Below are 21,746 nucleotides of genomic sequence, written 5' to 3'. Positions count from 1 at the left end.
GTGAGCGGTGACAGTGCAGGCTCTCTTCTCTTGCCATCTGATTTCCATTCAAGGCTGATTACCACAGTTAATTACTTTCTTGCCTTCTGAGAAGTTGTTTTTAATCACCACGAGTTGCCTCCTCTGTTGTCCCCGAAGCAAGAAAGTTTTAGCAATTCAAAAATAGAAATAAATTGTTGTATGTCTTTCATGCTGCACTGTGCTGAATGTGGTGAGGAATGTTTCCCTCGAGGTACTAGGAGCTTTAGTGTGCTTCTTACTACCTCAGACATTTTGCTTGTTAGCTAGCACTCAGGGAGCTATCTACTATACACCTGTCCTTTTCACTTGACATGGTCACAGTTAGGCACTTTTTTTCCCTTTTGTCAGTGGTGGAAACTGTGCTAAATATTTTTGTATTTTTTATTTGTGAGCTAGACAGTGTTGAGTTCTTAGCTTTTCATGCGTTTCACATAATGTTAGGATGCCTGGGTCGTTGACCCAGGGCTTTTGAGTTTATTATATTATTTATCATTTCTAGTCTTTGGTTTCTTTCTTAGAGTTCCGTCTTATGGTTTATGTCTCTGTGTTCTATAGTTGCTGTCTCCCCTGTCGGCTGTATCCCCTTGTTAAGTTCGCGTCTCTGTGTTATGTTTCCTGTTTTACTTTGAAAGTCCGTGTTTCATGTTAGTGTATCTGGTTTTGCTTTCCTTGTCTCGTTAGTCCTGATTTGCCCCAGCTGTGTTTCCCTCCTGTTGCCCATTCCCTGATTGCTCCCTTTATGTATTTAAGCCCTGTGTTTCAGTTTGTCATTGTCGCGATCTACTGTTTACTATGCTGTGTGGTCTGTCTGTCTGCTTGCTTGAGTTTATTTGGAGTCTCAGTTTTGTTACCTTTTTTGAGTTCAGCATTAAAGCTGTTTTGAGTTCACCTTTTTACCTCCGAGCGTCTGCACTATGGGTCCACCATACCTGCCTACACCTAACACATAATGGGTTGTGGATTTGTAATCTAGTTCCCTTTGATGTGGATATCTGACCTGAATTACAACAAAAGAGATTTAATTTCCTGAATAAACTGCGCTAATACCTGACACTACCATGGCTAGGTGCTTTATTTTTTTGTGGATCACCACTCAGGACTTATGGATGCTAACTAACTTATGTGTACTGTCAGACAACACAACACTTTATCTGTTTTATGTTTTGTGCCCTTAACTCCAATTGTACATCTTGGTAGACACACAATTCTCATCCTTCACCTCTCTCTCAAATGGCGTTCCCCAGGGGTTGGTTTTTGGTTCTTTTTTGTTCTCTGTCCATTCTTATTTTTCCATTGGGTTCACGATCTGAAAATATAGTGTTAATTTCCACTGTTATGTGGATTATGTACAGCTTTAAGTTCCATTGATGAGTAGGAATGTAAGTACAGTTTCAATTTCAGTAGAATCTGTGATGTTGAATGATGGTGACGCTTTATTCAACTCAGAAATATTGCAAAAGTTAATTTATTTTATATCTTAAGTGAACCTTGAGTTGAGTTGTCTTTGTCTCATTGCGTTTGGACTGTTTTATTCTGTCTACTCAGCCATAAGTCCATCTCCTGTTTGTTTTCTCAGCTCATGTTAGCACAGTCTTGACAATTAAGTTATTTGAGTTATTCTGCTTTCATTTGACACATCAAAGCAGCTGAACATCACACTGAAAATGATAAAACATCAATATGTTTTATTAGTTTAGCTGCCATGATTTCAAATACAGTGTACAGTAGATGTTTCGTATTGAATGTTGGTACAGTGTGGCCTTCATCTTAGCAGCAGGGAGTGATGTTTGGCAGTTTGCTGGCCACCCGCCTACTTGCGGTATCTTTCTACCATTTTAATAAGCCTGATGTGGCATTGAGTGGCCATGTGGGGGCCAGATGTGTCAGAGCAGATGTCTTACACTCTTGCAAATACAGGGTTATAACAGATGTTATAAGAAGTAGGCATGAGATAAGGAAAGTGCTGTTTTGAATACACAGACTCAATGGCACAACGTTGTGAAGGGCAGTGAACTCTCTCTTTGCTCTGCAAGGATTTCACCCACCTTCCTACCTCACCTCAGATCTGTCCACTCTAAAACAAATTCCCTGTCGAGGAATTGCATCACATTTTCTCCCTTCCATTCCATTTTGCCGATGTATTATCAAACATGTATTTTGGAAGATGAAAGAATCTTATGATAAAAGGAACTACTTCTGATTACCATCCGAATTGCCTCAATCTCCATCTCATTTCCTACTGTTTATCTCTCATTTTCTCTTGTCCGGGTTTGCAGCTACAGCGTCTTCCTTTTCTGATGTACACCCCTGTTTGTGTGCACTTTCATTCCTCCTCCCATTTCATATTTTTGTTCCTTTTAGATCTGTTCATTCTTTTGTCTTTGTCTATCAATCTCGTCTGTTCCTCTCTTGCAGACTGAATGTATTAAAGCAGATATATACTATTAACACTAGTCTGCCTTTGTATGCATCTATGGGTGCGATGTTCTGCATTATGTGCGTGCTACTATACATCTCCATCTGTTTTTGCTCTGTGAATGGCAGACTCAGCTCTGACCTGAGAACCACCTCCTGCTGCAGCTCACCGAGTCCTCTCGGGCAAAGCACCAGTGTTGCGCTCAGGCCTGGATCAGCATCTCTTAACAGTCAGCTAGTCTGCTACAAATGAACAGTGGGATGCAAAATCATATAGTAATTCAAAGAAGGGAAGTGCGATTAAGGGACACATTTGCTCCTCTTGATGAAGTTTTGTGCACCGGAGCATATTTTATTTTTGTCTGTGTAAAACCATCTTTTCATTGCTCAGCACTTGGGGCTGACATATTTGGCAGTTTTTGTTCTGACTTCCTGCTGTGCCTTGTTCCATTTTCTGAGGGAGACACCCAAGTTGCCTTGAATTTTTGCAGTTAGATCCAAATAATTAGCTTCTTGCTGCCATAATATAATTGCTTGATTTTAATATAGTGCTTTGTTTGTTTCTTGTTGTGTCACAGACTGGAAGAGTTACCTGGTTAGTAACTAACTTGCTTTGTTTAATCAGTAGGTGGAGCTACCTTCCCAGGAAAATAAAAAACAGTCCTGCTCCAGTGATATTTAATGATGCACTAGAAGCAGTTTTTTCAGCAGCTATTTTTTAATAAGACCTTCATCCAGGAGATTTGGTTGATACGGTGAAGTTCTGCATCGATGCCATGGCATGTTTTCAAACGTAAAGGAATTTGATCCTGCACAGTGACAAAAAAAGACTACCCAAACTAGGTGGGAGTCAGTCTTTTGCATAATATGTGAAAATATTTTACATTTGTCAGGGATTCGCGTGTTTTCCAGAGTTAAACTTGAAGTTCAGATGCAAATAAATCCCCTAGATGAGATTTTCTGTCTTATAATTCCAAGATAAATTTGTGCATAAAACTTTCATAGCTGTTTCAGTCAGAATTAAAGCGATGGCATCGTGTGCCACGAGATGGAATGTGTATTTTACCCGCTTAGTGTTTTGGACTGCCAGTTTTGTTTGTGTGTGCTTGTCCTCAGTTGTTGCAGATTCACACGTGTCAGGAGGGTAGTCAGCAGCTTTTAATTTGGCTCTGTTACTCACCCTCATTTTAAAGTCTTAGAATGATACTTTAGGGAAATGAAGGACTGAGAAAACGTTGTTGTTCCTTGATCAAACACTACTCATATTGATTTGGTCACTGACTGGTTTTTGTTGGTGGTGAATTGCTTTGCAGTTGACTGATGCTCCGAACACTGAAATCCAGTGTTAAAAATCAAAATAATGTTTTTTCTTAACTAAAGCAGGACATATTGAGTGAGAGAGAACTGCACTTTGTGTTTCCTAGATGAAGTTTGTCATAGCGGGCTCATGTGGTAGAGAAATGGAAGAGTACTGAAAGCAGTGGAGGAAGAGATTTCTTAGTAGTCAGGAGGTTTATTATCCATGCTAGATGTCAATCTGTCCTTTCATTTGTTTATTTTCATGAAAGCCTTAAACACTGAATGGAATATATGAAATATGTTTTTCCCCCAGAGGGCTTTTCACCACTGCACAATTCTGAGCCTAAAATACGTTTCCCTCCGACATCTCGGCTCCATCTGCGATACAGACAAGCGACATATTCAGCATAGCAAATCAATTATCTTTAAGGGGCGTCACGACAAAGTTCATGCAGAGACATCAAGTTCCATAAACGGTTTTTTAAGGTTTTGAGCTATCTTTGCCCTTTTTCAAACCTGCATTTTGATATTGTTTCAACATGAAAACAGTGTAAAGTGTTTGTGGGAGAAACCAAGGCACTGAAAAAGGAAAAATCATGTTGAGTTACAGCAGAAATAGATCCAGGTTGTTAAAATGTTTGAACCAGCTGCTAAATGTGTTTTTGAAGAAACTTGCTAACAAACAGATGTATGAATGCATCTGGCACACCACATAAAAAATGCAGTATAACGTTACTGTACAACAGTTTTTTAATGAGATTCTTCTTTTTAACACGCTACTGGGTGTAGTGAAACTCCTCCAGCTGCAGCATGGCAAATCACCATTTGACACTGGCAGCTTTGACTGTGTCAACAGAAAGAAATGATGCAAAAGTGTGTTTCAAAAGTAGACTGACTGAAAACACAAACCCCCCTGGTAGATGTGATGTGATGTAGCTCCTTTTTATGATCGTTTGAAGGGAAGGAAATATTTATATCACGCATGACTTTATAGTAGCTCTGATCAGCTTTGACAGCAGAGAGTCGGTCATGACACAGACTCTCAGCACACATGTGCACCTGAACTCATAGTTTTTCTTCTTCTTTTATCCTCCCTCCTTAGCCCATGATGAAACAAAGACTTCCTCTCATACAACACTCCTGATCTCTCTTCATCTTACACACTGACACACACTGAATCCAGGGCTGGTTATTCATGAGAAAATATACCAATATTTGTAGACTTCTAAATCTCAAGGTGTATCTCAACTGTTATTGTGATTCCACTGTGAAACCTTTTCTTTTCCTTCACCCCATCGAGGCCTAACAGTTAAAGGAAACAGTGCATATTTTATAGGTGCTTTCAGTGGAAGTGATGGGAAACCAAATCTCCGTGTGCTTTAGGTGAGCTAATGTGAGATGTCATCAGTTAGTTAAGCTGAGCTTGAGCTTGATGTTCTGGAAGGGGTGGTCATTTTAGTACCTTGGTGTTATTCTGTAATTCTGCTGTTCCCTGAAACAAGGAAGGTGACTTTTGCACTTTTGAACTCCAGAATGACTGGATTAATTCAGTTATTACTGACAAAGGACTGTTGATTTTAAAGTATCCCCTGTTATAAATAAACCACCTTTCCTTGACTTTTTTCTTGGGTTGGAGTTAATGTGTAGTCATCTTACTTATCTACTTATTTACTTACTACCTCTTCTGCAGGTTACCAGGGCCCTCCAGAGTACCTGCTGCGGGCAGCGGCGCCTCCAGGAGCCCAGGCTCATCCAACCTCAACCGTCGGAGCCAGAGCTTCAACAGCATTGACAAGAGCAAGCCTCTTCAGTATGCCAGTGGCAATGATAGAGGTAAAGAGTGTGTTTACAACCCCACAAAACACATTTTTTATTAATGTAAATGGAGTTTGACTATACAGTAGGTCAGGGGTAGGCAACTCCAGGCCTCGAGTGCCGGTGTCCTGCAGGTTTTAGATGCGTCCTTGATCCAACACAGCTGATTCAAATTGCTAAATGACCTCCTCAACGTGTCTTGAAGTTCTCCAGAGGCCTGGTAATGAACTAATCATTTGATTCAGGTGTGTTGACCCAGGGTGAGATCTAAAACCTGCAGGACACCGGCCCTCTAGGCCTGGAGTTGCCTACTCCTGCAGTAGGTAGATGCAGTGATTTTCCATTCCTCATCCCAACCACTTGATGGCACCACTCACACAAGTCAGACAGGCTGATGTCACTAGTCTGCTGAATCATCCCCAGCTCTTCATTCCAACTGAGTTGGAATAGATGCCATTAAGTGAAGGTGGTGAAAATTTTCACAGCATGAATAGAGCTGTTTGAGAAGTGAGCAGGGGGGTGAATTCAGGAAACCGCTTTGTCAAGTACGATCAAGCTAATAAGAGTAATTATGTTTTTGAGAAAAGGGTCTTACAGAGGCCAAGAGTGAGTGTGTGGCATTTTATTTAACAGAAAAGTAATTACTGAAAAATCCTTGTTGTGTTAATGGCCACATTCTGTTTTGAAGAGTAAATATATCCATTCGTAATGTGTTAATTACACAATTCTTTACTGTTGGCTCGTTCGATCACTTTATAATAGCTTCAAGATTTTGTCATGGCTCATTCATAAGAATTCTTATGACTTATTGGCTAACACAATGCCAGTAACTAAAATCTGTTCTCATGCCTCGGCATCATCATAATAATAAAACCACTCCTGAAGGTATATTAACAAACCTTTTACTTTAGCAAAAATGTTTTCTGACAAAGGACAGCCAGCATTTATTCTTAAAGCAATGCACAGTCATTGAGGAAAACAGACTGCAGTTTAGTCTCTGGAAAGGATCAGTACATGGTGATGTAGTGGAGGAGAGACACAGTGAGTGGCATCCAACAGAGATAGCAGTGAAATGCCTGCAGCAAATGCTTGCTGAATTTCTCTCTGTCTTCCTTTTCATCCTAAAAGTTCACATGTGCACTTACCCTTCCAGTTTCTGTCTGAAACCTCAGATTCTTCAGTGGGAGAGGGAGGTGAAAGATGACATACAGAAGGATGGAAAGATAGTATGTGATCAACCGTAACTGAAAATTGCTAAAAACGGGCAATAACAAGTTCTTGAGAAACTGACATTTCACATTAGTCTTAATGTGCTTTTAGTTATAATTGGGTTTAAATGTCAGGGTTTTTTTTAGGTGTATTATGGTTATTAGTTACGTCACCCTTTCAAAGGTTTCAGTAACATTTTCCCCTTTTTTCCTGAAAATGATACGGAGGGTATTAAAGGGCAAATGTGTCTTTTTCCAGTGGAGTCTTGCCAAAAGACAAAGCCTCAGTTTGGAGAGATAAGCCAGTAGGACTGGTGCTTCACTGCAGGGGAGATGGAAAAGGTGTTTTGGTTTAAAATAAAATAGACAAGCCAAAAAGTGGAGCGGGGGGGGTGTCAATTGTTGAGGAAATGTCAGCTATGCAGTCGGATCCTTCTGGGCAAAATGAAGATGAATGAAGTGAGCAGGTGTGAACAGGTGGATTGTATCATTACTGTTGTCATGTATCTATTTGGCTTCAGCTATCTAAACTAATACAAATGGAAAATGCCTTTGTTGTGGTGAAAGTAAATTTTTACTGTGTAAGTTGGTGTTTAGCTTGCTTGGTGTTTACAAAGAAGATAAAGAGGCAGCTGTGAAACTCCAGTACTCCAGAGTGGAGAAGGTGCTGATTTCCTTAAGCCGATAATTTGTCTTACTCACAGTGATGTGAAGTGGGAAGCAGAGCAAGTTCAAATGTATTAAACTGGAGTCTAGCTAGTGTGTAGAAACTCACACCAGGTGAATTTCAGTCTTTAACTGTGTGGTAAACAGAAGGGTTTGTCAGTACATACATGAGTCAGGGGCACGTGTGCTTCTGGCTTTGTGTGTGTGTTTGTATTTGTTAGCAGAGGGTCCACCGCCACCCAGACAAAGTGGCATTTAATTCCGTGGTCGCTGAGGCAATAAAGGAAAATAAGAGTCTGTTGCCACGGCAACAGCAAGTCACTGCACGGTGAAAAGTGTGGTGGTGCTGCAAAACTGCCTCTAGGGTGGGGAAGGGCTGAGCGGGGAGGAGGGAAGGGGAATCTCTGAAGACAGGGTTAATTGACTGGACACACAAGCAGAGACACACACTGCAGGCAGAATCACACAAATGCTCGCCATCTCTTTCATTTGCAGTCAAATTTATCAGATATGTAAAAGTCATTCACTTATCTCAAAAGATGGGGGCCAGCATAGTGGTCACACACACACACACACACACACACACACACACACACACACACACACACACACACACACACACACACACTCACAATGTATGCTGTAATCAACGTTTATGCCAGTGCCACATGACTGCCTGGACAAGAAATGACCATCTTGAGACAGTCTTGTGATGGGACCGCATGGGACCAGCTATCAACATATTCATATTCAGACTCACAAGTACACAGTAACCATAAAGTAATATATTATTATTAGTTGCAGACACAAGTAATTAGTACATATTTGTTTGAGAACTTGGGACTTATGGATCTGATCACACATATTTTAACCTGGCTCTTGTTTCATCTCATCACCTGTAAAGTTTTATAACTCCACACTTAAGAAGCTATCATGCTGACAAACTATTCCCACAGACAGCCATTTAATACCTTGCAAAGTCTAAATGCCTTTGTGCGTATTCCTGCAACAGTAAGTGTTGCAGGAATACGCATAAGAATAAACTCCAGGACCACACTTTGCCAGGAAGACACTCACAAGCTCAAAACACTGCTAGCTATAACAGCTATGCTACTGGAGCTGCAAATGTTTCTTCTTTGCACCAGTGTTTAACTGAGAAGACTTTAATCCATATTTAGCTCTTCTGGTCTCATCTGAGATTTGAAACTTTGCTATTGTGACTTATCTCAGCTTTTAAACCTATTCATGGTAGAAAAAGAGGGAGGCTGCCAGTTCATTATCCTTTTTAATTAACTTGAAACTGATTTTGTTGTTGTACAGATATCCATTCACACAACCCACCAACACATTCAGAGCAGTTTCATACACTTTAACATATGTTAAAGAAAACAATTGTATTTTAACTTAGATTGGCTACAACAACACATATAACTGCAGTTCCACTTAGACTTACACCCTAGCAGACACTCCTTTATTTATTTAACTTGTTACAATCATTCTAATATTAAAAAATTGTTATTGGCTAAAAATGTCTCCAGTTGTCAGTTCCTTGTCACATTATTATATGGTTATCCGAATCAATCCTTAACTAATGTGAAGCCAACAGATTTTTGCTCTAGTCCAGGGGTAGGGAACTCCAGGCCTTAAGAGCCGGTGTCCTGGAGGTTTTAGATGTGTCCTGTGATCCAACACAGCTGATTCAAAATGCTAAATGACCTCCTCAACATGTCTTGAAGTTCTCCAGAGGCCTGGTAATGAACTAATCATTTGATTCAGGTGTGTTGACCCAGGGTGAGATCTAAAACCTGCAGGACACCAACTCTCGAGGCCTGGAGTTCCCTACCCCTGCTCTAATCAGTTGCTTTTGAAGCCTTCAAAGTGTGGCCAAACCATTATCAGGTATCTTACAGCCATTTCCTAAATTACAGTTTAAACAATATTATATAAAGGAGGGCACTCTTACAGCCTGACACATTATCCCGAATGCACTGAGGTGTTTTCAGGCATGTTTAAAGGTTTTACAGGATGTTGTCAGAAGCGTAAGCCGGTTAAAGTCTGAGCCCCCCTCGTCTGCCTGCCTGTGGAGGCTTTAAACTGAAAAGTGGGGGTGACTCACAGCCAGCTGAACCCTGCTCACTGTGCTGAGTGACAGCCAGACAGACAGACACTCAGTCTAATGGAGTAGAACTTCATGCTGTCACTCTGTCGCCTCTCTCTACTTACCCTATCATAATTCTGCTGATACTTTTTTCCCCACTATTTGTCTCTTTCAGTTAGAAAGTAACTCAAACTTGTGTTCAGGGGGAGATGAAGTTGTGTTTGTATGCATGCCTAAAGCAAATGCTATACTTGTGAGCTCTGGGATAATGTTTATGTATAAAAGAGATGCACAGGTAAAAGGGTGTTGATGATCTGTGAAAGATAATTCACAGATCATCAATACTTTTCCATGCCTGATTGATATTTAAATATTGACTGTTGTAACTGTCAAGAATGCGTTAATGAAAACGTTTGTAGATATAATTTTTTCCAGCAATCAGTCGTGTGTGTGTGTGAGCTAGAAATTGTTTCTACAGCACTCCCTAAATACATGAACAGTATAGCTGTATGCAGTATAATTCCAGCTGTGTGGATAAAAGTAGAAAGAGGAAAAAAGAAATGCAGAATATGAATATCCCAAAATAAAAAATGTTCAGGGAATGAAGCTGCAAAGTAAATAAAAAAAACTTCTCAAACTTTCATTTGTTGTTTTACTCATTGGGCTTGAACATTAAATCTGAGGTGGATCTTTTCCAGAAAAGGCCAATATTTTAATTGAATGGCTTCCTTTCAGGAAATTCGCCTTTATTACTTATGATGGTGAGAATTTTTTTGTCACTACCGTAACATGATATCCTGTCCTTTATAAGTCTGTTATATACATGTATACATGCGGTTACAGGTTACAAAGAATTGTAAATCTGAGGGTTGAAGTCTGAACAAGAAGGTAAAGCACTGCTGAATGCAAACTCCTTCGATACACCGGTGTTGTAATAAACATGAAGTCTTTTCTTTTAACTAAACGCGCTGTTGATATCCTGTCACCTGAGAATAAGCTCTGGGGGTTTTTTTTTGTTTTTTTGTTTTTTAAATAATGTAAGAGTTAACTATTTTTTGCTGAATGTGTGTAAAACCACAAAGGAAGTCAGCAGGGAGCCAACTGAGTATTCTGAACTAGTTTTTCTTGTCAAATAAATCCAGGAAGCCTGAGGAAGTGTAGCTTTTTAGCTAATAACTTGTTGGAAAATGACTACGATAAAAAGTTTAAAAAAATAAAAATAAAATAGAAAAATTGCATTTAGTTATCAAACCGCAGTAAGTTTTGGGGAAACCTGACACTTTACAGATAATGTAATGCAGCATACATGACTAATCCTTTTTCTAATCAGTTCTGTGCAACATCTCAATGGGAAAATCATTCCAACCAATCTCATCACAAAAAGATTAGTAATAAATTGTTGCAGCTGATGAATTAGTTATTCGAAACTGCAAATTTGTACATCAGAAACTGTAATTCACCAGATATCCCTTTTAATCATCATCCCATATTTTTCTTTCTCTCTACTCTCTTTGTTTAGAGGCTGTGAGAGGCATCCCGGTACCTAGTGGGATGAATGGAAGTGGTGTTGGTGGCATGGTTCCCACCAGCCTCAGCGGGCAGCAGCTGGCCTCTGCCATCCCTTCCCCCACAGCTGGCAAGTCCTGGCGCAGCAAGTCCATGAATCTTAAGCACAGCGCAACTTCATCCATGCTGGCAAGCCCTACACACTCCCCTTCTACCACCCCATCACCGCAAGCCCCGGAAGGGGATGGGTCAAAAGTAGGGTCAAGTGTTGCACCGCCTCAAAGGTCAATGCTGGAGAAATTTCGGCTGATTAACCCCCGATCAGCTTCAAGAGCATCGCCGTCTGTGGTGGAGATGGCTTTGCAGGAGGAAGATGACCTGTCAGAGTATGGTGAAGATGGATTGGCGCCTACAGGGTCAGCATGCAGCACTGTTAGTAGCAGTGCTACCGCCAAACAAATGGCTACAAAGACCCCTGCGTCGTCCCTCACCGCACCGAGCAAAACGTCCTCATCTTCATCCTCTTCTTATTCAAAGGCGTCCGCCAGTGGTAGCAGGTCTCAAGCCTCCTCCAAAGACAAGGAGGACAAGAGCAAGTCTGGGAAGCCTTGTAAGGACAGCTCTCCCCCGAAAGAGGAGCGTGATACATTTCCCGAGTCCACGAAGAAGACCTCAAAAATCGCGAGCCTCATCCCGAAAGGAGGGAAGTCATCGTCAGGGAAGAAAGATGGTGGCGCCCCCTCAGCTTCAAGCGGCATCCCAAAGCCAGGACTTAAAGCTCCCTCGGCATCATCAGCAAAGCCGCAAAGTCAGTCCCAGGCCCAAAACCAGGCCGCCTTAAACAGCAGCGGAAATATGCGGGGAGGAGAGGGAGAGAGAGCCAAGCTAACCAAAGGGGGGCAAAGTGGGAGTTTCTATATCCAACGCTCCGTAGGGGGCCCAGAGGGCAAACGGACCAGCATGACCTTGTCCACCAGCACATCAGCCCTGTCTGCGTCCACTGTGGGAGGAAGTGGGGGAGGGGGAGGGGGAGGAACACCAGGAGGAAATGGAGTAGTTCAGCTTCCCCAGCAGCAGCAGCACAACCATCCCAATACAGCCACTGTGGCCCCCTTCATGTACAGGTGAGATGTGTGTGTGTGTGTGTGTGTGTGTGTGTGTGTGTGTGTGTGTGTGTGTGTGTGTGTGTGTGTGTGTGTGTGTGTGTGTGTGTGTGTGTTTATTTGTCCTATCATCATCACTCAAAGGACACCCAGAGAGAGCAACCTGTTGACCCGTTTTTTCCAAAATCACACCTGCACACATTCACACATGCTTACAGTCATTCATGCACCCCATGAAATCTTGGAGTTCTCCCAGTGATCAGCTGGAGCCTCCGTACTGTGCGTCTTGCTCTCGCCTCCACATCCCTTCACAGGCATCACTGAACAAATTAACATCCACTCCCCGCTGCTTGCCAAAGCCTATTATTTAACTGTCTGGGTTTCATCTTTGATGTGAGCATCCAGACATTGGCAGTGTTCAAGAACTCATTCCCCTTCTCTTCATTCAGCCAGTGTTGTTAGAGGCATGCATCTGGCACATGGTTTCATGATGTTACAGCAATCAGAGGTGCAGGAAGTGGGTAAATCCCAAAGAAAAAAAATAGCGGAGCCGCCAAAGTCTCTGGGATGGCTTTGTGTTAGGAGAGAAAGGGAGTTAGGAATCCCATTAAACAAGACTAAATCCTTCACCCTTTCTCTCTCTCTCTGAACTACCTCCTCCGCCTCTTTCGAGCATTAGCATTCCTTTAATCCCACACATTTAGTGAGTTTCTGCGGCTATCAGTCCTGAGCAGATAATGAGTGATAGTCAGCTCTGAAGCAGGGAACTAAAACTTAAAGTGTGAAAACACAGGCAGCCTACTCAGTGAGCAAAAAGTAAACAGAAGCATTGAGTGTAGTCAGAAGTGGATGGACCATCTGTGATGTTACCCACAGTTTTCTGAGAGTACATTTTAAAGCTTGGACTTCTACTCACTGCTTCTTGCCATCTTGGTCAGTTATTGGAAGTAGAAAGTTCAAATTTGGCATCCGTTGCAGCCGCTCCTAAATATATCTCTTAGTTGTTTAGAAAGTCTAATTTTGGGGGGTAGGGGGGGGACCACTTTATAAACTTTGCATCTGCAACAATTAACTTTGCAACAAGTGAATCATACTTGTTATTAATCTCTGGCTCTCTTCCACTGCATGTCTTTTGTCCTGTCTTCCTTCTCTAACCCCAACCGGTCACGGCAGATGGACGCTCCTCACTGAGCGTGGTTCTGCCTGTCAAAAGGGAGTTTTTCCTTCCCACTGTCGCCAAAGTGCTTGCTCATAGGGGGTCATATGATTGTTATGTTTTTCTCTGTATGTACTATTGTGGGGTCTGCCTTACAATATAAAGCGCCTTGAGGCGACTGTTGTTGTGATTTGGCGCTGTATAAATAAAATTGAATTGAATTGAATCTGGAGGGTACCAGAGAGATACAGTGGAGTGAGATTTGTTTATCATTAGAAACAACAGACATGCAGAGTTAATGGGTTGTCAGAATATCTGTGGTGTTAACGCTGGCCCCCTCCAAAAGTGTTACAGTGAAAGTCACCTGTGCTTTTTTACATAATAGTAGGTATGAAATTGTAGGCCATCCATCCATCCATCCATTTTCTTCTGCTTATCCAGTTCCTCTTGTAGAGGGCAAGAGCCAGGTACACCCTGGAGAATGCTCAACACTCCACTGCCGTGCTATCCCATCTTTTACACATATTACGTAATAATGTGTCTCGGACTATACTCGGTGGTGAATAAAATTCTCGAGGAACAGTTCACATGAAGATCTTAACCTTTTTGCTGTGTTCTAAGATATATCCTTGCGTTCATATATCTGCGGCTTCCATGTCTATGTTCTTCCTCATCCAAAGCCGTCAGCATGTATACAGCAAGCGTAAAGGCTTCCTCCTGTGCTGCCAGCATTTTTGCCATAAATAGGTATCCTGTTTTCTTGTTTGGATTCTTTCTCCCCGCCCACTTGAAGTTGTTGTATCTTCGAAGCTTAACAGACCACCGTGGTAGGCTTAGCTGAATTTGTATGCAGAAATAATTTTTTTCCCATTCTCTCTCTCACGCACTCACAGTTGCACCACAGAGAAATGTAGTTTGCAATGCCCGTTCTTGTCCTATGCTTCCATAACCTACGTTGACCGGACGATTTTTACAAGGGGCGATTAAAAATACAAAAATTGTTGGTGCAGTTAATAATTTTCTCCAAATTTCCGCAGCTTCAATCACATTTCTTTACACGACCAGCAGTACACCTTCTTTTTTAAAGCAGCAGAGTCAAATATCTTATTACTGCAACCGCCACCCCCTCCCATATATCTATTCTCTTATTTTTGGGTGATACTGTGCCATACAGGAAGGGTAGTGAATATCTGTGTCGCCGTCTTTGTGAATCCACTGAGGTGAGGGAAGCTTGCAGGAAGAAGAAAAGCTTTTTCACATGAGCTGAAGTCACAGGCTGATGCTGTTGTCGCAATTGGAAGCCAATTTTTATCTGCAGCTCTGCAGGTGGTGGTCGTCCCTGGTGTGTGTCTGCGTGCGTGTGTGTCTGCGCGCGCGGTATACATATTGGAAGAAATGCATTGTGTTCAGTAGCTTGTGCTTAGTTCTCTGCCTGCCGGTTTTTTGTTTTCTCAGTTTGTAATGCGAGTTTGCATTTCGGGATTTTGTGTGTGGTTTAAAGTGTTAGTTTGCATGTATTTCACTCTGTGTGTGTTCCTGCGTGAGAGGGCTTTCTGTTGGGTTTGTGTGTCAGCTGTATAACTGTGTCGTTCTGTGCCTTTAGTCTGTTTTTGCATGGTGTTGTGGCACTTTCATTGTTCAAAGTTTGTATGTGCGTGTAAGACTTATCTTATGAGGAGCGTTGGACTCCATCCTTATTTCTTTAAATCGGCAAACAAACGTGTGAGGTAGCTCAGGCTGTTGGAGAGGAAGCACACAGCAAATTTAGTTAAATCCCTCCATGACTGCAGCGCCTTTAATTCAGGTTAGAGTGAAATATCTGATAAACCTATCTTCTTAACTGCTGTGTGTTATTTGTTCTTTGTGCCTTTAGGACATTCTCAGAAAATGACTGCACCATGGTGGCCCCAGCCGACCCCTGCCTCAGCCCCACCAAGGGAGAGCTAGTCTACAGCAAGACAGCCAAACAGTGCCTGGAGGAGATATCAGGTATGCAGCAGGTTACCAGACAGATGTGGGCTCCGTGTGGAGGATATTTCTCAGTGTGGGTGTGGGTGTGCATAAGTATCTGTTCATTATGATCTGTCCCTGTAGATAAATAATTCTACTGCAGTGCTCTGCTACATGCTAAAGGAACTGATTTAAAATGACATTTTCCTTCATTAAACAATTGGAACAAAATGTGTTAGCTTAGGTAGAGACTCTTGTTAGAATATGGATTAGCAGTCCACAGTGATACTTGGGTCTGTTAATGGAGTATAGGTGGAAAAGTAGCTGCAGGATCAGAGAGCCTTTTGAAAGCTGCTGCTGTGGCCAACCCAGTGAACTGGTGTTGTGCAGCTGGTGTGTGAATGTGCTAAAGTGAGTCTGTTTGTGCTTACTGGGGGGATTCCTGTTCTGTGCTGGTTTCATGTAGGGAAAGGAAAAGGTCAGCAGTGACAGCTGGACACGGGGAGCATCTGCAGCTATGTTTACTTCGCTGCAGGCTGCCACCAGCTGATATAATCGCGTTGCTGCATCACCACCAGTCACTACGATACATACATGTACGTGGTTTATCAATGCCAGTCTCAGAGTATTTATCAAAGACATTGACAAGATCGGTATGGCTGTATGTAGAGCTTCACACATACAGTAACACATATACAGACATAAAGTGGAGCTGTAGGTTAAATAATTTTCAGCTATATACCTCAAAACTTAAATCTTGTTTGTTTGCAAACAGAGACAGCTGCAAGCATCTTTATTGTCTTCATTGTGTAATTACAGTACAGTACAGTAATTACACTTTTTCTGCATCTCAGAGTTCAGGACTGAGGGACGTTTGACCACTTTTAAAGGAGTTTCTAACCACAAAAGCCCAGACAGGAGAAGGATGAGAGGTTAAAGCAGGCACCAGACCATCAAAATACAAACTGCTGGCACAAACAAATCCCTTCGTTTCAGTTGCATTTTACCAGCTCCAAATCAAGAGGTCACTGTTAGGGCTGGGTATCGTCACTGATTTCTAGAATCGATTTGTTTCCGATTCACAAGGTCCCGAATCGATTTGATCCACGATTCGATTCAAGTCGATTCGATTCGATTCAATTCAATTCGATTTGAATCTGGGAAATTTTGACAGTCAGAAATATTATAATTCAGATCAGTACATTTACATATTTTTGTATCAATAAAAAGGAAGCTGACACACGCAAGACTTTATCAAAGGTGTAAGTGTCACAGCAGATGCCTTTGTGTCACAGTAGCTGAAGATAAAACACAGAAAAACATGAAGCTGGTTTTCCTGGCCTGGGATTTTATAAAAATATGTATCTGCAGTACATCAAAAACGAAAGAAAACCATTAATCAACATATGAACGTTACCTCTGACGTTACAGCGGTTTTATTAGAGACACGGCTAAGCGTTTTGCATTTTGCATAATTTTAAAAAGTTTAAATTTGTTCAGTATTGAACGGCAGAAATTAGGTTTTCCTTTCCGAAGTATGTAAAAGGGAAAAAAAAGCGGTCGACAGCGTTGTAAACAACGATAGACTTGTGCGGAACAAGCAAGCGAATAATGCAGAAAACAGATTTTTAGACGGGAAACTGTTCTTGAAGTATAGAGAGAGAGAAAGAGAGCTGTGCATGACGTGTGATTTTATCGTGGTGGAAGCAAAACAGTAAAAGTCAGAGTGTCAGGAGAGGATATTGTACAATGTGATCAGCTATATGAAATGTATCTTTTATTTTATCCCCTGTCACAGAGTGATTTCATGACGATGTTTATGTGAAGCGTAGTTTGGATCTTCTTTTGCTGCTGGTTCAGTCAATATTGTTTGGAGAGAGATAAAACTAACAGCTTTAGAATCAGCGCAAAAAGGGCGTGAACACAAAGCGCGGACCTGCCGAAACATCAGAATCAGCGAGCTGTCGGCTTTCAGTCCCGACCGTGTCCGTGCAGTTGTTGTGCCAAAAAGTGATTGTCTGCCAGAAAGTGATTGCCGTCCGCGGGAGCGCGCGCAGCCGCTTAAAGCTGCAGCGCCCGTCAGGTGAGAAAGGCGACATCTCACTGATTCTGATCCGCGTGTTGCGCTGTGTGTTTACGTTCTTGTGCAGAATCTGTGTACCTGCTCTCATTTACTGTCTGAGCTGTTTGGTGGTTGTTGAAATTTTGTGAGGTTTCACCTGAGATTCTGGCGTTTCGGGCAAAAATAAATTTATATTAAAAAATCGATTCAGGATTTTAATGAATCGATTTCATGTTATCCAAGCCAGAATCGATTTTAATCGATGAATCGATTATTAAAACCCACCCCTAGTCACTGTGACAGCTCTTTCATCCATTATAGTTCTTTGTTCTGCCTTCAGTTCAGAGGTTACATCTGGGGTAGATGTGTCCTCTCTCCTTTTTCTTTAGCATGATAATCTTTTCATCACTGATTGTATCGCAGAGGATCCTTTGAGACTTTTTGGGTTTTCCATTTTAGAACAAGTCACTTGATTCAGATGGTGATGTCTTCATTTAATAAAATCAAACCTCTTAACTCAGACGTCAAGTTCAAAGTGAAGCCAGAAGACCAGCATACACAAACAACAGCATGTGATTATAGGTTTGGGGATGTTATGTCGACAGCAACATTCCAGACATTTTGCTTTGGTCGCGGCTTTTCCAAAGCCCGTGATTTCAAGGATAAAATTAGACTGCGGCGCTGACCGTTCTCTTTGTTTGGGGTCCATTGCAAACACTTGCTTTTTAATGTCACACGCTTCATGGTCATTGCAGTCTTCATTCTTCCTGCTCCTATGTAGAGAGGCAGGAATGAGTCTCTGAGAAGGAAATTCAAGTGTATGCATACCACAAATGCCACATGACAAGACTTCTCATTTTACATGTACAGACTGAACCAGTGTCAGTAAGACCAGTTTTAAAACATCAAAGCAGCACTCTATATATACTCTTGATTTATACGTTGAGTTAATCTCAATCACCTTGATTATGTTTTCTGAGGCAACTGCTTCCAGGATCCTCCAGCAGTTAGTAGTCACGATTAGAGAATGCTGTGGTAGACAACTGTGACTAATAGAGACAGTGCTAATAATGCTCCCAGTGATTGATGGGAATATGTTGGCTCGGTGGTCTCATTGATGATCCGTGATAAGCTGCGGGCTTGCTACTTTAGCTCCTCAAGATAGCATTTAATTAAGTTTGGGTGGTCAGAGTGGTGCAGTGGGGGCTGCAAGCTTACAGGTGCACTGTCCAAGCAACTCATTGTCACACTGTGAGGGAGAGAGATGGAGAGACACTGAGAAAGAGGGGGGAGGGAGGCATACAGGAAGAGGGCTAGTAAGAGCAGAACAGAAAGTGAGAGAATGAGAGAGATTAGGTGAAAGAGAGGGTGATAAACACAGAGGGGGGGAGAGAAAGAGAGAGAGGAGAGAGAGCAAGTGAGCGAGAGAGAGAGATGCAGGCGCTCCGAGAGCTATGTGAGCCCATTTGCCGGCTTCACCACCGTTCACTCTCTGCTGTGAGGAGAGAGAAACCGTCAGAGAGGAGGCAGGAGGAGCGTGGCTGTCAGGTGGTAATTAAAGGAGAGACAGAAGGTAGGGGGAGATAGATAAGAGTGAATGAAAAGACACTGCCATTTAATAGGGGGAAAAGATAAAGAGAGCGCAAGAGGAAGAGAGAATGTGTGAGGAGCGAGAGATGTAGCGAGTCGTTCATCCACGCCCCTGACTGTAGTGAAGCAGGAGAAAGGAGCCAAGAAGACAGAGAGACAGCATGCGGACAGGGAAGGAGTGGAAGAAATGAATGTTTGTGTCTGGCTCGGTGTCTGACCATGACTACGGGCTGGCTTAATGATGGACCTGGATTTTACCTACATGCCTGAGAAGGTGGTTTTCTCTCCACTCTTCTCCCTCTGCTCGCTTTCCCTTCAGCCCACTGAAGCCTGGACATCAGTCGGGAGACGCAGGACTTGGGGATCCATCTCTTATGCTTCTTCTGTTCTCTTTGCGCTCCTTGCTTCCATCTGCTTTCTCAGTTTTAGTGCAGTCAAGATGTGAAAGAGAGTGCCACACACAGGTATATCCACTTGCATGCATAGTTTTAGTCACTGAGCCACCAGCGGTAAAGAGGTTAGTTGAAAAGGGGAGGGGATGAAGAGAGGAGCGGAGTTCTCAGTTTATCAGGGCAGCAGCCCAGCTCGACGGCCTCCGCAGCCTCTCCCTGACAACCTCAACCTGCGGATCAAGCAGCGCTCACTTACTAACCTGACCCTGCTCAGCGATGGCGAGCAGCAAGTTTACACCTTTGAGCTCGACGAGCTGCCGCCATCTCGCCTCTCCCAACCTCAAAACTCTTCGTTGTACTCATCTTCCACACAACGGGCAGGAGGCAGTCTGCAGGGAAGCCCCAGGAAGGATGTGGTCACAAGAGGCGGAGGTGTAAGGGGCACCAGAGCTCGATCTTTGTCGCTTTCCCTCACTAAAGTGCTCTCTCAGTCAGAGCATTCTCTCATCCCAGTCCCTTGGCGATGCACAGCAGCAGGAGGGCGGCCACAGCGGGCATCGTACAGCGGCCACCTGAGGATTGAGGCACAGCGGAGGTCCAGAGAGGTGGCAGGAACAGATGAAGAGGTCAGCAGGGGACGGTCCAATGAGGAGGTGGCAGCAGCAGACAAGGGAGGCGGGAAACAGGGAGGCAGGGAGAAAGATGGTGAATATTGGGCGGAGGAGGAGGTTTCTGAGGGAGGTCCTCGTGAAGGAACAGCTCAGCTTGATAAGGAGGTGATCCTCACCATGCTGGGTGACCTGGAGCAGGTGCTGCACGCACAGCCTCACCCACGTAAGTGAGCATTCATTCTCAGAGAAAGTCTAGAAAGGACTTTAAAAGTGTTGTTTTTTTATTACATATTACACGCGTGATCACACACATCAATCAGCAGCTTCAAAAAACTATTTCTATTCATTTAAAATCTTGCTTTTTAAAGAAACAAACTGAGAAGCAAAATAACCTTCATTATGAGTCAAGCTGTCCTTCTCTGAATAGATTGGCATTTTAAGGCACTGTTTTGCAAGAACATGCTCTAGAAGAACACTTTGCTTCCTCTAGTCCATACCTTTACACTCACAGATATGTTGCATTCTCACCTAAAAGATCTACACAGCAGCAGTAGTTTATTTCCTAGATATTACACATCCTATTTTTCACCTGCATTCACTCTGTCACAGTCTGCAAATGAGGCACTTTGTTGAGCGTGCAGCTTTAAGTGGTATAATGTAAACTGATGGGGTCTAACCTGGTACTGTGCTATACCTTGGCACCAGCTCTGTCAAATTTTCTAGTGTACACACTATCTGCCTTCCTCCCATGTGGAATGATCACCCGTGCACAAACCTGGCTTTAACGTGAGAGAAACACAGGAGTCAATAAGAAGGATTTTTGACAATTATTGTGATAAATCAAATTGAAATGTGAAACAGAGCACAGTTAGCATGGGTAGATTTGGCTGATATCCTTTGAGCACGTTGAAGCATGATGCAGCAATAAACAGAAATACCGAGATAGAGCTAAAGCAAAATCAACACCTCCTCCACAGCTTCTATTACTTGCACCGCCCTCACAGCCTGTGAATCACACAGCCAGTGTGATCAATACCCCATTATTGCACACTTCATTCAGGGTTATTTGAAACAAATATGTGGCTGAATTAGACAAACGCAGTCAAAATCTTCTGAAGTCTCAGTGTTCCCCTGTGTGTTGACAAAGACTGTCTCACTGCCAGTTATCAATGTATTTATTTTGCTTTTTGCACTGCATTAGATAACATCAAAATAGTGTTGTCAAAAATGACAATAGTGTTGGCATTTTTGTTATTTGTGTGTTGTAATCTATATGAAAAAACTAAAAAAAAACACCTTTTGATCTTTGGAGCTTGGTATATGGCGGGGAGCTGTGGACACCCAAGTTTATGAAAGCAATAACTCAAGAACGAGGCATCATAGAATTTTCAAATCAATACCATGGTTGCATCTACTGAAAATCTCTGTTAAGTTTAAATCTCGGTGACCTTGACTTCAAGGTCAGGTCAACTTTTCTGAAAATCAGAGGATTTTTACATTTAGAACACAGGTATGTCTACTAGGAGGCTGAAGGTTAGCACTATATTTATATATTGATAAAAAATTACAAACAACAATTAGTTGATGTTTAAAGCAGGTTTTTTTTTAATTAATATCCAATTTATTTCCAATTTGTAACGACATGTTGAAATGTGTCTGTTTGCTTGGTGAATTGGTGAGAAACAAAACTGAACTTGTTTTGGTTTCTGTCGCAAAATTCACGCAAAACTTCTCGAAAGGGGTTTTGGTTGCTGTCTGGTTAACCTCAGTTAAGCCATAAAGTTATGAATTCACAAAGGATCAAAGTGATTCTAATGTGTGTGCACATGCGTGTGCACGTGTTTGTGTATTATT

At 42.3% G+C, this 21,746-nt stretch overlaps 1 protein-coding gene across 3 annotated transcripts in view; it reads left to right on the top strand.

Annotated features, from left to right (window-relative positions):
• The window catches only part of nav3 (neuron navigator 3), a 198,355-nt gene that overhangs the window by 96,774 nt on the left and 79,835 nt on the right, over positions 1–21,746 (top strand). For all 3 annotated transcript variants that reach the window (XM_039600943.1, XM_039600942.1, XM_039600941.1), the window contains exons 7-9: positions 5,426–5,568; positions 11,042–12,152; positions 15,161–15,276. In XM_039600943.1, the coding sequence (XP_039456877.1) occupies positions 5,426–5,568; positions 11,042–12,152; positions 15,161–15,276 (1,370 nt within the window). The remainder of the gene's footprint in view (positions 1–5,425; positions 5,569–11,041; positions 12,153–15,160; positions 15,277–21,746) is intronic.

Source organism: Oreochromis aureus, linkage group 17, assembly GCF_013358895.1.
Source record: "Oreochromis aureus strain Israel breed Guangdong linkage group 17, ZZ_aureus, whole genome shotgun sequence".
Classification (NCBI taxonomy): Eukaryota; Metazoa; Chordata; class Actinopteri; order Cichliformes; family Cichlidae; genus Oreochromis; species Oreochromis aureus.
Note: the sequence above shows the minus strand (reverse complement) of the source record. Positions and strands in the feature narration are given on the sequence as shown.